Source organism: Pipistrellus hanaki, assembly GCF_964339955.1.
Source record: "Pipistrellus hanaki genome assembly, chromosome: 6".
In the NCBI taxonomy this organism is placed as follows: Eukaryota; Metazoa; Chordata; class Mammalia; order Chiroptera; family Vespertilionidae; genus Pipistrellus; species Pipistrellus hanaki.
Window position 1 is genome coordinate 36,909,430 of NC_140508.1, and position 16,616 is coordinate 36,926,045.

Consider the following 16,616-nt stretch of genomic DNA (forward strand, 5'->3'; position numbering starts at 1 on the left):
GGTTCTGGATCGCTCCCGCAGCTGCTAACTGCGCTCGGGTTTGTGGCTGGAGGTGCGCCGGCCGCCTGGCACCATGCACATGCGCAGTGCGTGACCCCGAAGCCAAAAGTGGGAGGGTTGAGGGCAAGTTTTTTTTTTTTTTCCTATTTCTGTAATCCCCCCTTGATCCAATTCATCAGCTCTGGCTGTCCCCATTTCTAGCTAAGAAATCTTACTTTTCTTCATACCACATAACCCCTCCTTTCATTCTGGGCTACCCAAGGAAATCCCTGCCAGTACTCAACATGGCGGGCGGCCCCAAGCGGCGCCCGCGGAGCTCATTGGCGCCCCGGTTAAGGGGGCGGAACTCCCCCAAAGGGCGGGAGCCGGGGGGCGGGGCCTGGCCCCGGCTGGGCGGTGGGCCCGTTCCCGCCGGCCTGGCCTTCGCTGCGGCTGCGGCCGCTCCCGCGCGGAGCTGCAGGCGGGGGATCCGCGGACCGAGCGCGGTGAGGTGGGGCCTCCTGGGCAGGTGGGAGGTGCCGGGTTAACGGTCCGAGGCCGGAGCCCGCCCGGCTCAGGCGCCTCAGGGAGTTACGTTCCCCCGGGAGGACCCCGAGGCCCACAGGGGGTTGGGACCTGCCCCAGGGCTCCCGAGCCCTCCCCTCCGCGTCCGGCGGCCACCTCCACTCTGGGCTGCAGTCCGAACAGAAAGGGATCTTCCCGATCCCCTTCCTCTCCCGGCCGCCGGCGGGCCAGGGTCTCCTGGATCCGGCGCTGAGCTCCCCGCCCACCTCGCTCCCGGCTCCCTCTGCCTTTGGGGCTTTGCACGTGGTGTGCTCGACCCGCTCTGGAACTCGCATTCCTCGAGACCCGACTCAGGCATCCTCACTTCCTCCGAAGTCTTTCCACACCTCCCTGCGGGCGCAGGGAGTCTCGCTGCTCGGATTCTGCACTCGGGGCGCCGGGTCACTTTTCCTGCCCTCATCCACACCTATGCACTTGTTGGGGGCGTTAGGCTTTGCTTTTTTTTTTTTTTTTGCATCTCCACATCCCGGGTCTAGCACATGATGGCAATCAATAATAACCAATGTTGACTGAGCAGCCACAAAATGTCAAGTGCTACTTAATGCATCACATGTAAAGGCCCATGTCATCTTTTAAGCAATTCCATAAGGTGGGTTTTATATTTTCACATTTTATGCAAGAAAAAAGTTGAGGTACTCATAAATCAGTTTGCCTGGAGTACTACAACGAGTGAGTGGAGCTGGGGAACGAATTGAAGGCAGTTGGCTTTGTTAAATTTCTGCTTAGTTGGTCCGCATGAGCCCCTCTAGTTATGAAGGCCGGGACTAGGATAACACATTTTATTTCGTCGGAAAGGCTTAGAAAGGAGATGTTCCTAATCGTGTAGAGAGTTCATGACAAAACCAAGGCTACAGCCTTGCTGCTCTTCCTTCAGTCACACTCCTTTTCCATCAGAGATCTGCAGACTTCATCATTTCACACCCGTTAGGCAGTGTCCCTCACAGAGTTGTGATTTCATGTTTCATGATTTGGGAGGCACTTAATGGAGAGGGTACAGAGTTTGAAAGCAGGCTGGGGTTTAATCTTTGACACTGACCAGCTATATCCCTTCCATTTTTTCAACCTCAGTTTTCTTGTCTGTAAAATGGGGACAATAATTTTATCTCAAAGGTTTGTGGGGTGTGTTTTTTTTTAAACTGCAAATAATTGTTGTGAGAGAGTAAAGTGCTATACAACCTACATGATCTGTGTTTTTGTTTTTGTTTTTAAATATTTTATAGTTATAGAACTGTCAGCATTTTGCAAGACTATTGGTGATATGAATCAATTTACCTAATTTCCTTATATTCATTCAGGCATTGTTTTAGGAGCTGAGAATGCAGCACTCAACAAAACAATGTTCTTACATTTGGGAAATTTAGACTCTAAACAGGGGTCTTCAAACTACGGCCCGCGGGCCACATGCGGCCCGCAGAGGAGTCTGATCCGGCTTGCCAGGTTTTTTGGGCAGTGAGCGCAGCCGAGGTGTTACAGTAGGAATTAGTAGTTCATATAGTCCAGCCCTCCAGCTCTCTGAGGGACCGTGATCTGGCCCCCACTTTAAAAAGTTTGAGGACCCCTGCTCTAATAGCTGTATTACACATAATAATCAGGAAGGGACAGGAAAGGCACGATAAGGTAAATAGAAATTTGTGTGAAGGGTGGTGGAACTTTATTTTGGGTGGTTAGGGAACAACTTAATGAGAAGGTGACATTCGAACAGAGACCTGAAGGTGGTAAGGGAGTGAATCGTGAAGATAAATGGAGGAAGGAGCCCTGAGATGAGAGCGTGGCTTGGGGTGTTCCAAGTGTGTACAGCAAGGAGGGCTGGTGGCTAAGGGGATAGGGGTAAGAATGGGAATGAAAACAATTGGAGACTGGGATCAAATAATCAGGACCCTGTTGGCCATTATAATGACCATGGGTTTTACTCTGACTAGTATTATGCGTGGCATAATCTGTCACTGTTTTAAAAGGATCACTTTGACTACTCTTTTGAGGAAAAGCAAATACTGGAAGCAAGGTTGGAGCATTGCTACCATCTAGATAGCTTTCACAGTAATCCAGATGTATTATCTTTTTTTTTTTTTTTTGTGTGTGTGTGTGTGTGTGTGTGTGTGCAAGTAATTAGCACAAAATTTAGTAGCTTGAAACAACAATCATTTATTATATGTTTGTGGGTTGGAAATTCGGGAGTAGCTTAGCTGCATGTTTCTAGTTTAGGATCACCTAGGAGATTGTAGTCAAGTTGACGGTTGCTCTGCTTCCAAGTTGGTTCCTTACCACTGAGCTGCCTGAGTCTCCTCAGGACAAGTGGGGAGAACTGAGTGCCTTTTATGACCTCGCTCTGGAAGTCACTTCTGCTTTATTAGCTTCATTAACTTTATTCCAGCTCACTTTTAAGGGGAGAAAATTAAGCCCTGAAACTGGATAAGATTTCCTGGGAAATAAAGGTTGATGGAGAAAAAGTCTGTAGCCTGAGCTCTGGGGCCTCCAACTTTGGGGGAGATGAGGAGAGCCAACAAAAGAGATGGAGGGGAGAGGCCAGAGAGGTGGGAGGAAATGAGAGAGAGAGAGACCCCAAGTATGAGATTTATAAAAGGAGTTGCATGTTAATTTTTTTCCTGCAGTAAGAAACTAATTGTCTCTGCAGACTAATATATAGTTTCTTTGCTCAGAAAATAAAATGTTTGTGCCCTCAATTGTTTTTCCTGTTTTGCTTTAAGAGACAAATTCTATTTCATAATAGTAGTCCACATCTTAGTCCTTGCAGCATTTACTAGTACCTCTATCCCAAGTTTAGGTGGTGGTGCTTCTATTTTACACTCCTTTTAAATACTCCTTTTTGGGTATTTTGAATGAAGGAAGACCAAATACATAATCTATGCCACTCTTCTCTCACTGTCCGCCCAGGTTCAGAGTCTCCTGCCCTTCCCAGTCTGGTTTCTAGCAAAAGTAGGAAGTTGGTCTTATTCATTTCTGTATCACTGGTAGACAAGACTCCCTGCCACAGAGCTGGAATTCATGACTGTATATGGGGTAAATTAACGTATAAAAGAAGTGATTCTTCTTCCTTTTCCTACAGTAATGATAATGTCTCTTCGGTGGTTTACAGTTTACACTGCACAGTGGCATCCATTATCCCATTTGAATACAGTCTAGTCTTCCCATTTGCCAACTTCCGACCTTTTCCTTTTCTAAGGGACAGCGAAACCAACCTTCTTTGGGAGCTGTGCTAGTTTATTTTCTGGCTGATCTGACCGTGTGTTAATAAAAGGGTACTGAACTGTGTCTTGAAGCTCAGAACTGAATCTCAATTTCAGAATTGATGTAATTTACTATGCTCCCTCCCTCTTTTACTTGTTTTAGGGAATTGCAGTTTTATAGGGATTTTGTTTGTTTGCTTGTTTTAGTCGTAAAACACTTCAAATCATTTTTAAACTAGACTTAATTTTTTAGGAACCATTTTATTTTATTTATTTTTTTAATATAGTTTATTGATTTTTCACAGAGAGGAAGGGAGAAGGATAGATAGCTAGAAACATCAATGAGAGAGAATCATCAACCAGCTGCCTCCTGCACACCCCCTACCGGGGATGTGCCCGCAACCAATGTACATGCCCTTGACCGGAATCGAACCTGGGACCTTTCGGTCCACAGACCGACGCTCTATCCACTGAGCCAAACCGGTTTTGGCTTTAGGAACAATTTTAAATTTATAGAAAAATATCACAGTACAGAGAGTTCCCATATACCCTGCACCCAGTTTTCCCCATTAGTCGCATCTTACATTATTAGTATGGTACATTTGCTGCATTTTCAAATTATTTTCTGAGGTAAAGAGGGCACATAAATAAAATGTGAATAAAATGAAGCCTCAGGTTCCTTATGGTCAAATTAGAGGTTTGGACTAACTTTTTAAATAGCTCTAAAAATACTTAGTTATCTGCTAAGGTAAAATATTGGGTCGGCAACTAAGTAATTGCGGGTTTCACACATATATGGCTTCAGTTGAATTTTTAGGTTTGCAGACGTAGTACAAATGTAAAACACATTTTGTATTTGATAGTTGGCTATTCAGCTGTTAATCAGTAAAAAAAGTTTTTTGATCTGTTTTGTAGTTTTTGTTTGGCGTTCGTTGAAAAATGGAAAATCAAAAGGAACATTTTCGTCATATTTTGCTTTTTTATTTCTGCAAGGGAAAAACGCATCACAAGCTCATAAAAAGTTATGTGCTGTTTATGGTGACGAAGCCTTAAAAGAACGGCAGTGTCAAAATTGGTTTGCCAAATTTCGTTCTGGTGATTTTTCACTCAAAGATGAAAGACGCTCTGGTCGTCCAGTTGAAGTTGATGACGCCCTAATCAAAGCAATAATCAATTCGGACTGTCACAGTACAACACGTGAGATTGTAGAGAAGCTTCATGTATCACATACATGCATTGAAAATCACTTAAAACAACTTGGCTATGTTCAAAAACTCGATACATGGGTTCCTCACGAACTGAAAGAATCACAGTTAACGCAACGCATTAGCAGCTGCGATTTGCTAAAGAAACGTAATGAAAATGATCCATTTTTAAAACGACTGATAACTGGCGATGAAAAATGGGTTGTTTACAACAATATCAAGCGGAAAAGATCGTGGAGCAGGCCAGGTGAACCAACTCAAACAACATCAAAAGCTGATATTCATCAAAAGAAGGTTTTGTTATCAGTTTGGTGGGATTACAAAGGAATTGTCTACTTTGAACTCTTACCACCCAACCGAACGATCAATTCTGATGTCTACATTGAACAACTAACAAAATTAAACAATGCAGTTGAAGAAAAGCGGCCCGAATTGACAAATCGAAAAGGTGTTGTATTCCATCATGACAATGCAAGGCCACACACATCTTTGGTCACTTGGCAAAAATTAATGGAGCTTGGTTGGGATGTTTTGCCACATCCACCATATAGTCCTGACCTTGCACCATCTGATTACTTTTTGTTTCGATCTTTACAAAACTCCTTGAATGGTAAAAATTTCAATAATGATGATGATGTCAAATCGTACCTGATTCAGTTTTTTGCTAATAAAAACCAGAAGTTTTTTGAACGTGGGATTATGATGCTGCCTGAAAGATGGCAAAAGGTCATTGATCAAAATGGGCAATACATTACAGAATAAAGTTATTTAGTTCCATGAAAAAATTGTCTTTGATTTTCTTTAAAAAATCCGCAATTACTTAGCTGCCGACCCAATATAATATATAATTGATAGAATACTATATATATGTGTGTATGCATATATGTATCTACATCTGGGAGGACATGATAGGAAGTGACATTTGAGCCAGGATGCAGGAGGTATTGGATATGTTTAGAGGCATAAGAAACACGGAGGTCATGTAGCTGGGTACCCTCACTTTTGGACAAGGAGTATGAAGAGCAAGTGGCATGCCCAGGCAAAGCTTGGGCTAGCACCTAGAACTCTTCTTGACCACCATCCCTCCCCCTCTCCTGGGAATATCTAATGCTCATTGCCTGCAGGTAGCCCATTGCCCTGTTTCGGCCCAGCTCTGTGGGTGAGGAGGGTTTGCCATCCTGCTGAAGCTGGTTCCTTCTTCCCTCTCTGTTGGATCTCCCTCCTGAAATGCCTGCTACTCCATTTCTTTGAATTCAAATCCCTAACCAGCCAAATGCCAACTATGTGAACTAAGACATATTGCTTAGTTTTTTCTAAGCCTCAGTTTCCTTATTCATACATAGAATTATAATCGTACCTATGCAGAAGTGTGATAGGAAGGCAGTGGAAGGCTTTAAGATTCTTAAAATGACGGAATGGCATAGTGTTTGTAAAGAACCTATGAAGTGACTGAACCCTAGAAGCACTTAGCAAGTATTAAATATGATGATTCACACAGTTCACAGCCATCAGGTTGGTTAAATGCCCTTCCCTTGTTTTCCCAGACTGTCCTGCATTGCCTCTATTATTGCATATACTACATTGTACAGGTCCTCAAATAACATATTTTGTTCATTGTTGTTTGGTTATAATGTTGATGCAATGCCATAGGAACTTAACTCTTGTTTATATCAATTAGCCTGTGTTAAAATTGGTTTTGTTATATGTCGTTTTACTTAAAGTCGTAGAACCTATGAACGGCATTAAATGAAGATTTACTGTATTGTAATTGTGTCTATCTCCCTTGATAGATTAACATCACCTTTAGTGATTCATTCATCAGGTGTTTATTAGGCACGGTCCAGGCACTGGGATGCAATGGTAAACCAGGAGCTCTTGGTCTAATGCAGAGTTTCAAGAGGCATGGCAGGCAACACTAGTCCTGTGAGCTTGGTCATGGTCAAACAAATTTAGGAAATAATGCTCATCAAAGCTCTCCTTAGAGACCGGGGCCCATCTTAGTATTATAAAGGCTCTGAGGGGTCCTGTAGGAAAGGAACGTATTTACTTTGCCCAGCCCAGCTTTGTGGGACTGAATGAATATTTGCTGAATACATTTGAGTCTTGCAGACAGTCCTTTTAACCACACCGTGTGCTTTGGTCCCCAGCTCAAGAGAAGGTCCAAGTGGCACCGCGATGATTAGAGACCCTGCTGGGAGCAAACAGCCTCTGGCTGCATAGGGGCCTGTGGGCTCATCGTCTGGTGCCTCCATGGAGACGGGAGGCCCTGGATTGAACAATATGAAGCCCCAGTCACTGCAACTGGTGCTGGAGGATCAGGTGCTGGCGCTACAGCAGCAGATGGCAGAGAACCAGGCAGCCTCCTGGCGGAAGCTGAAGAGCTCCCAGGAGGCCCAGCAGAGGCAAGCCGTCCTTGTGAGGAAGCTCCAGGCCAAGGTGAGGCCGCTGCCTTTTCAGGGAGGGGAAAAGAGAAGAACGCCCAGAGCTGGTGCTGAGGTGGGATACGGGTTGCAGGTGGCAGATCCATGTGGTGGGAATGTCCCAAACAGCCTCTCTGATGCTCACAATTACTCCATGAGATATATATTATCTCCCTTTTATCTTTTTGTTATTATATTTAATCTTGACCTGAGGATGTTTTTTCTGTTGATCTTCAGAGAGAGAGAGTGGAGGGGGGAGAGAGAAACATTGATGTGAGAGAGACACATTGACTAGTTGCCTCCCCAACACACCCTGACCAGGGCCAGGGATCAAACCTGCAACGAGGTGTGGGCCCTTGATTGGGAATTGAACCCGCAACCCTTCGATCCACAGGCTGATGTTTCTAACCATTGAGCAAAACGGTCAGGGCTATCTTATCTCCCTTTTAAAGATGGAGTTCAGCCGAAACCGGTTTGGCTCAGTCTGTGGACTGAAAGGTCCTAGGTTCTATGCCTCTTGCACACACCCGGTAGGGGGTGTGCAAGAGGCAGCTAGTCGATGTTTCTCTCTCATCGACCTTTTTAGCTCTCTATCTCTCTCCCTTCCTCTCTGTAAAAAATCAATAAAATATATATTTTTTTAAATTTAAAGATGTAGTTCATGAGGGTTAAATTAGTTGTCTAAGGTTGCTTCCCTAATCTAAACCTAGGACCTACCATAGGTTTTCTGGTTCCAAAGTCCATGATCTTGCCTTTAATACAAAAGATGTAGAGAAAATATTTTTTAAAATATATTTTTATTGATTCCAGAGAGAGAGAGAGAAACATCAATGATGCGAGAGAATCATTGATTGGCTGCCTCTTGCACATCCCACACAGAGGATCGAGCCTGCAGCCTGGGCATGTGCCCTGACTGGGAATTGAACTGTGACCTCCAGTCACATTGGCTGGGCAAAAAAATATTATTTAGATGTTCACATAGAAACTATAAAATGTTTTGGGGGGAGTTGGCCCGGTGGGGGGGAGGGGGCGCTGGAGGAGGTCAGTGGGGTCGGGGGGAGAGGAAAGAAAGGGAAAAAAAGAAACTATAAAATGTTATGGCCTTACCTCAATGTCATCACCAAGTCCCCTGTTCACGGCAGATTTGCCCACGATTCTTGGGGCCTTTGGTTTGGGCCGTTTGTACCAGCTGTGCCCATTGCTCACATCCTGCTCTGCTTGCTTCAGGTGTTGCAGTACCGGAGCTGGTGCCAGCAGCTGGAGAAACAGCTGGAAGCCACTGGGGTGAGTGAGGCTGCCCTGTGCTCCCCCTGAGCCCGCAGTGAATATGCTTGTGAGGCTTCGCTTGCTGACAGGGGTTGGGTGTGATAGGCGGTGTTTGACAGAAGCCTCTTTCTTCAGCCCCTGAGGGCTTTGTCATGCAGATACCGTATTGGACCTAGCTACTTCTGGCTCTCTAAGGACAAAATGCAGCTTCAGGAGATTTATTTTATTTTATTTTTAAAATATATTTTATTGATTTTTACCGAGAGGAGGGGAGAGGGATAGAGAGTTAGAAACATCGATCAGCTGCTTCCTGCACACCCCCAACTGGGGATTTGCCCGCAACCAAGGTAGTGCCCTTGACCGGAATCGAACCCGGGACCCTTCAGTCCACAGGCTGACGCTCTATCCATTGAGAGAACTGGTCAAGTCAGCTTCAGGAGATTTAATCAGATTGGAAGTTTTGTGGAATCAGAGGGAAGAAATGCACTTTTCCTCCAGAAGGTGTCAGTGTTTCTCTGTCATAGAGAGATGTGCCTTTGCAGCCTAAAAACCATGTTTGTGGCAGAGGGATTTGTTTGTGCTTTTGGCTGGGTAGAACTGGCTTTCAACAACTCATTTGCCTTTGTTCCACCTCCCTCTCAGTACCATCTCACATTCCTCTTGGAAAATTCTCTCAGAGGAAGGAAAGAACCAAAATGTATTGAGTACTAAGGCCTGGCACCATTAGGCATTGTTATGTAATTATATCACTTAATCTGCAAAACAACTTTCTGAGAGGGATTATATTACTTCATTTTGTAGCTAAAGATTTTGTGGTTCAGAGAAGTTAAGTAACTTCCCAGGGTCCAAAAATTCGTGTGGTAGAAGTCAAGGCCATCAGTGAAAGACATAGCGTACGCTTTTTAGGTTGAAAGTTCTTTTCACTACCCGATGCCGTCTTTCATGGGAAGTCACAGTTCACTTTTGGAGAGAGGGATACAGTGGACTTACTCTCAGGATGCAGTGACTGAGAAAAGAGGCATACTGCAAACAAAGGGAAGAAAGAATAAAAAGGAAGTGGCTGCTAAGGGGGGCATCAGGGAGCTGGTCTGAGTGCTGTCCTCTTTGGAGGTAAATAAGGCTTGTCTCTGTCTGGCTAAGGGACCGATCCCTCAGATGTGGGACAGTGTGAAGGAGCCAAACTTGGAACAGCTGCTAATGCGATTGGAGGAGGAACAACAGAGGTGATGGACCCCAAACCCTCTGTCCTGGGTGCTTGGTTAGTGGGTAGGAAAGGCTGATGGGAACTTCTGTTCTGGGGGCTGACACAGATTAAAACATGGACTGCCAGCCATAGCCCTTCAGTCTTGGCCCTGGAAAATTCCAGGGGTTGTCATCTTACTCCAGGAAGTCCAGCAGTTGGACCAGACCTTTATTTTGCACTTGCTCTTCCCCTTCCCCAGTGCAGGTGTGAGAGTCTAGCAGAGTTAAACACTCAGCTTCGGCTACACATGGAAAAAGCTGACGTGGTCAATAAAGCGCTGCGGGAAGATGTGGAAAAATTGACAGTTGATTGGAGCCGGGCCCGGGATGAGCTGATAAGGAAGGAGAGCCAGTGGCGGATGGAGCAGGAGGTAGGAGGGACAGGGGCTGGGACCGTGCGAGGAGGGCTTGTACTCTGGGCACTACCCTGGTCAGTGTTGGGAGGGGTTTACTTGAGGACTTGGATGGAAACTGGGCTGTCATTAAAGTCTCTGACATCCTCACCACTCATGCTGGCAGCTGACCCTGCTTGGGCCTTCAGCTTAGTTCTGCCCTCACTTGCTTAGTTGAGATTTTGCTGGCAGATGACATGACACGCAAAGCAACTCTGTCCCTGTGTAAGTAGACTAGCTTTATAGATGGATCTGAAGTTACTGACTAGTCTGCCGATGTAGATGCTAAGGAGGTAGCTATTGAAATTGAATGGGAAAGAAGTACCAGATGTGGACCCTAAAGAATTTTCAGATCCCAGTTAAAGGACACTAATGTTTTCTGAGTCTTCACTCTGTGCCAGGTATTATATATTATGATAGGTGATTTAAGATATGTCGTATCATTTAATCCTTATTATAAATAAGTCTAATAACAATGGTAATAGAGTAGATCCCATTTGTTGAGCAGCTACTATTTATCCTTTTCTAATCTAGCTCAAAAGAAGGCCAGAAATGCAGGTCATATATCCCAGGCCCTTTGATCTCTTGAATCCCTCTACTGACTTGATTAAGCTCTTCAGCACAACTTGAGTATAGACACCCATTTATAAGCCATAAGTCCCTCCCCCTCAGTAGTTAGGAGGAATCCAAGACTCCTGGTTTGGCAAAAGATAGCCCTCTGCCCTTTGGTATGACCTGGGTTTCTGGACACACAGTTCTTCAAGGGCTACCTGAAAGGGGAGCATGGTCGCCTTCTCAGTCTGTGGCGGGAGGTGGTGACCTTCCGACGCCACTTCCTGGAAATGAAGTCAGCCACTGACAGGTCAGTGGGGCATTAAGTGGGGAGGTGGTTTGCCTCGACCATTCTGGACTTAGGATGGTGGGTGGGCTGCTGTTGGAGGGGATCAGATGACAGAGGGCAGGGGGTGGGGGTCGGTGAGGGGAAATGTTGGTGGGGAGGGCTGGTGTAACTGCGTTCAGATGATTTCTCCCAGACCTGCTCCTCAGGCTTCACTGGGTCTGATCTCCATGCTCCCTTCCCTGGTCCCTATTGGAGTCTGCTCTTTCCTTGCTTGTACTCAGAGACCTGACGGAGCTCAAGGCTGAGCATGTGAAGCTTTCAGGATCCCTGTTGACCTGTTGTCTGCGCTTGACTGTGGGAACACAGTCTCGGGAGCCTGATGGATCTGGGCGGATAGATGGGAGTGCGCCATCCCAGCTGCTGCTGCTGCTAGCCAAGACCCAGGAGCTGGAGAAGGAAGCGCATGAAAGGAGCCAGGAGTTAATCCAGCTGAAGAGTCAAGGGGATCTGGAGAAGGCCGAGCTTCAGGACCGGTGAGATGGGCTGGTCCAGAAAGGGGTCCCGGGGGGAAGTTGACTCCCATAGGGTGTGAGAGATAGCAGAGGAGATGTGAAGAGCATTGCTCCCATGAAAGGGGAAGGAGATGTGCCAGAGGGAGTAGGGTTTGAAACGAAATGCCACAGCTGGGGCCATGTCACTGCCCTCTGCCCTCAGACTGTCTTGTATCTCAGTTTCTCACCGTTGATTTATAGAGCTCGCTATGACTCTCTTCTATCAATACCAAACTGCGTGCCATCCCCAGGCCAGCCGAGCGCTTCCATGTCTCACTGCTGTTGTACATGCTGGCCTTAGCCTGCAATGCCTCCTTCCCCTTCGCTCTGCCTTACTCTTTAAGACAGTTCAGATGTCACCTCTTCTGTGAAGCCTTCTCTGACCTCAGCAGCCTGTTAGATTAGGCCCATCTTAGTCTTTTGACCTGCTTATTGCAGTATTGATCTCATTGTAGCTCATTAATTATTTAGTTTCCTTTTTTCGTTAATTTTTTTATTATAATAAAAAAAGATTTTTTTTAAATGGTGATAAGAAGGACAGGGACATAAACAAAGAGCCTGTTTGAATCTCAGGGCAAAGTTCAGTTTATACCCCATGGCCAGGGTTGTATGGTGGTGTCCATAAATTGCATTTTGTTTGGTTTGATTGTGAAGGCCCCGGGAAGTATGGCAGAGACCTTGTCTTAGTAAGTTTTGTGTCCCCAGTGTTTTGCACTTTTTCTGCCATATAGTACATACTCAGTAAATGTTTATTGAATGATGCAAAAGTTAAATGAATGATCATGCAGTGAGTTAAGGCTCTTAGAGTTGGTACAGAATAAATGAGTAAGACTTTGAAAAAAAATTAAGACCCCCTGGGGGAGATAAGAGATCAACTGAAGGACTTGTATATATGCATATAAGTACAACCAATGGACACAAAACTCTGGGGAGGGAGGGTATGTATGGGCGGGGAGAGGCAATGGTAAAATATGTACACAGATAATAATTTAATTTTTTAAAAAAAATAAATAAATAAAAGCATATAAAAATTAAAACTCCTAGATGACATTAATTCAAGAAATATTTCTTCAGCTACCCACATAATACCAGGTACTGAGCTCCAGGATACAGTGTTAAAGATGTATGGTGATTTTCCTGGGAGGTTAACCATAATCTCCTCCAAGTTGCCCATCCTTTTTTCCTATCAGAGAACCTTGGGACTATCCCCTGTGGCAGTTCTGATGTTCTTACTGACTTCAGGGTGCTTGACTTCAAGATCAAGCGGGGCCTGGAAGGGCCTGGGCCAGGGCTTACCTTCAGCTCTCAGGCCCACACACACGTGTTCCAGACTTGAGATGTGGTAAATCCCTGCATGCGTCTGAGTGGCTTTTGGCTTCCCCCCAGTTCAAAACGATAGCATCCTGTGGTATTCAGGGAGTGCCGGGGCTGCGGGCCCCCGGGCTCTGAGGGGGCTACAGTGGGAGTGTCTGTGTTGGGCATGGGGTGTGCTGCATAGTAGCTCTGTTCCCAGCAGTGAGCAGCCCAGGTGACAATGCTGTGCTCTTCCCTTCAGGGTGACCGAGCTCTCTGCTCTTCTGGCCCAGTCTCAGAAGCAAAATGAAGATTATGAAAAGATGGTGAAGGCTCTGAGAGAGACAATGGAGATCCTGGTATGTGATCCTGTGATCTGGGAAGGAGGTGGGAGTAGGCTTGTAGATTCCTTTAACTGGGTAGAGTTAAATCTCTCTCGGTGAAAACCCCTAAAGCTAGAAAATAAATATTGGCTGAATCTGAAAATTAACTAACTCATTTATTAATTCAAAAAATATTAACTGTCTACAGTCCCTGGGGAGACTACAGTGGTATACGTACGCAATGTCCTTAGCAGAGAGAGTGGGACACACATTAAGGGCACACTGGCAAACTAGAAAGGGGATGTGTGGAGAGATTCAAAACCTAGTCATAAAGGAACAACTGGGGAGTGTGGCGAGGTTAGCCAGAGAAGAAAGGCTTGAGGAAGCCGTGGTGGCTGCCTTCACATATCTGAAGGACCGACACTGGGGGAAGGGGTTGACTTGTTTAGTGTTTTCCGGATGGGCACAGGCAATGTCAGTGACTAGAAGTTACAGATTGGTAGGGTTTGGCTAGCAGCTGGAGCTTCTCCGTAGTTGAATGGTCTACCTTGGGAAGGAGCAAGGTGTGTGTCACTGGCTTGACACCTGCCAAGGCGGTTATCACAGGGATTCTCTCAGGCTGGGCGCTAGAACTGCAGGTTTGGTCCCTCATTTCCTTTCATCTCCAAGAGCGTTCAGACTTCTGGTTTTAGGCAGATCCTGAACCCTTACCCACATGCATACCCCTAGGATCCCAGCTAAGATCAGCTGGGAGCTGGACATGTTTATATCTTTTTGGTTCCTGTTTGTCAAGAATTTGCAAATTCAAAAGTCCGCAGGGTCCAGGTAAGGTAAAGTGAGTGAAGTGGTAAGAATTCCAGGGCTGTCATATTTAGTTTTCAGTATAGAGAGCACTTGATCTTAGTGTTAAGAAAACAGTGAGGAGTAGCAAGGACTGCAGGACCCTGAAGAATACGTGTCTCATCTGGAAGTGGTATCCATTACTCACTTAAGTAAATTATTGCCATGTAGGAATGAGGGCTGGTGTGGCCCATTTGTTAAGTTTTTGAGAAGACAGAAATTCAGATCTCAATTCACAAAATCTCTCAATTTTGTAAATGTTGGTCCAACAAAACATCGCTACAGGTATGTGTCATTAGGCCTTCACTAACACAATATGATAGGAAGGAAGAGAGGAAATCTTTTTTTTAACTATATTTTTATTATTGATTTCAGAGAGGAAGGGAGAGGAAGAGAGATGGAAACATCAATGATGAGAGAGCATTATTGATTGGCTGCCTCTTGCACATCCCACACTGGTGATTGAGCATGCAATCTAGACATGTGTCCTGACTGGGAATCAAACTGTGACCTTCTGGTTCATAGGTCAACTGTCAACCATTGAGCCACACCAGCCAGGTGGGAGAGAAGAAACCTTGAGTCTTTCAGATTTATTGCTAGCTTTGGGGCTAGAGGTTTCTTTGGTTTAACCTTAGTGTCTTTTTTTATATGTATATTTTTATTGATTTCAGAGTGGAAAGGAGAGGGAGAAAGATATAGAAACATCAGTGATGAGAGACAATCATTGATTGCCTCAGGTCCCCTTCTGGGGATCGAGCCCGAAACCCAGGCATGTGCCCTGAGCGGGAATCAAACCGTGATCTCCTAGTTCATAGGTCGATGCTCAACCACTGAGCCAAGCTGGCTCTAGTCTTAAGCATCATTTTGCTGTTTAAAGACAGTAACCATCCTCCAATGACAGCTCACATTTATTGAGTATTTGCTTTGTGCCAGGCATTATGTTGAGTAATTTACTTGTATTGTTTCCATTTAAGCATCAAACCTGTGAAGTAGTTACTGCTAATTATTTTTGTTTTAAAAGAAACTCAAAGCCCTGGGAGAGTATGGGTGAGTGTGTCCCAATTCTAAGTGCCTCCCCCACCCCCCATATATATATATTGGTGATATATATGAAGGTGATGAACTCTTACCTAAAGTTACCAAGTTAGTAACTGATAGAACAAGAACTCTGATCTAGGCAATCTAGTTTGGAGCTCTTAATCTCCAAACTGAGCTCCTAATCACCACATCCTATGGTCTTCAGTCTCCAGGGATGGCATTAGCATTCATGCATGGTCAGGAAAAAAGTGGGTTAACAGAATAGACAGAATGAGACTGGTTGATTTGGGGCTTTGGCATGATAAATTCTTTTCTGAGAATTTGACTCTTAGGTCCTATTTTGTTCCCTATTCAGGAGACAAATCATGCAGAATTAATGGAGCATGAGGCATCTCTTAGTAGGAATGCCCAAGAGGAGAAGCTGTCATTACAGCAAGTGATCAAGGATATAACCCAGGTACTGGCAGACCTCCTGTTCATGATAACCAGGTGATGTCTCACTCCTCCCCAGGCTTCCCATCATGCCTACATTTCCACCCTCTGAGGTGTTTGGACTCAGGATCCTGTGGGCATGATTTCTCTTAGTGTATTTGAAGACTGGAACCTAAGGAGGAGCTAAGCATTCGTGTGTTCGTTCTGCTTGCTGGAACAGGCCCCCTCTACTCCCGTTACTTCCCCCGTTGATTTCTAGAGAGAATGGGAGGGGGGGAGGAAAGGGAGATGGAAGGGAAGGAGGTAGGAAGAGAGACAGAGAGAGGGGTGGGGGGACATTAATTGGTTGCCTCACGCACGTGCCCCTACCAGAGTTGGGGAACCTGCAACCATGACTCTTGGGTCCATGGACGGACACTCTAACCATCGAGCAAACCGGCTAGGGCCAGGGTCCCTTTCTTACTGCCATCTGTAATTCGCAGGCCAGTGGCTGGGTTCTGGTCTATGTTACCTCAAGGGCCTCTTCTTCATTTTGTCATTTATTACCTTCAGAGAGTGCTCTAGCCTTGTTGCTAGTCCTAGGTTTAGGTGACCGAAGGTGATGAAGAGTGGAAGGAACCACCTGTTTTGCTCTCAGATACCCTCTTCCCACTTCCTAGGGAGAGGACCCGAGAAGGAAAACATCAGGTCTGTCCAGCCTGTGGTGTTAGTCCCTGTGTGGACTCCAGTCCGTGCACACTGGAGTGATGAGCTGGCTGTGTTGGTTTCAGGTCATGGTGGACGAAGGGGACAGTCTGTCCCAAGGCTCTGGTCATGAGAGCACCTTGGAGCTGGACTGTAGTGACTTCTCCTCCCAGTTTGACTCCCAGGACCCGGACAAGGCTCTAACTCTGGTGCGTTCAGTGCTGACTCAGAGACGCCAGGCTGTGCAAGTAAGAACCCCAGATTCCGCCTCAACCACGGGGTGCTATGTGCCCCAGGTACCCTCCGAGCCTGGACTGCCCCTCTCACTATGTTGTCCAGT

General features: G+C 45.7%; 1 protein-coding gene across 6 annotated transcripts in view; it reads left to right on the plus strand.

Moving 5' to 3' along the window:
- The first annotated feature begins 379 nt into the window (after window positions 1–379).
- Window positions 380–16,616, plus strand: part of CEP250 (centrosomal protein 250) — a 44,655-nt gene continuing 28,418 nt past the window's right edge. For 2 of the 6 annotated variants that reach the window (XM_084888604.1, XM_084888608.1), the window contains exons 1-10: window positions 380–490; window positions 7,102–7,390; window positions 8,602–8,658; window positions 9,781–9,863; window positions 10,088–10,253; window positions 11,030–11,136; window positions 11,397–11,648; window positions 13,222–13,318; window positions 15,516–15,617; window positions 16,363–16,524. In XM_084888604.1, coding sequence (XP_084744730.1) covers window positions 7,205–7,390; window positions 8,602–8,658; window positions 9,781–9,863; window positions 10,088–10,253; window positions 11,030–11,136; window positions 11,397–11,648; window positions 13,222–13,318; window positions 15,516–15,617; window positions 16,363–16,524 — 1,212 coding nt within the window. In that variant the 5' untranslated portion in view covers window positions 380–490; window positions 7,102–7,204. Of the gene's footprint in view, window positions 491–515; window positions 1,154–7,101; window positions 7,391–8,601; window positions 8,659–9,780; window positions 9,864–10,082; window positions 10,254–11,029; window positions 11,137–11,396; window positions 11,649–13,221; window positions 13,319–15,515; window positions 15,618–16,362; window positions 16,525–16,616 lie in introns of those variants that run through there. The other 4 variants (XM_084888605.1, XM_084888606.1, XM_084888607.1 and 1 more) reach the window with 4 other exon arrangements.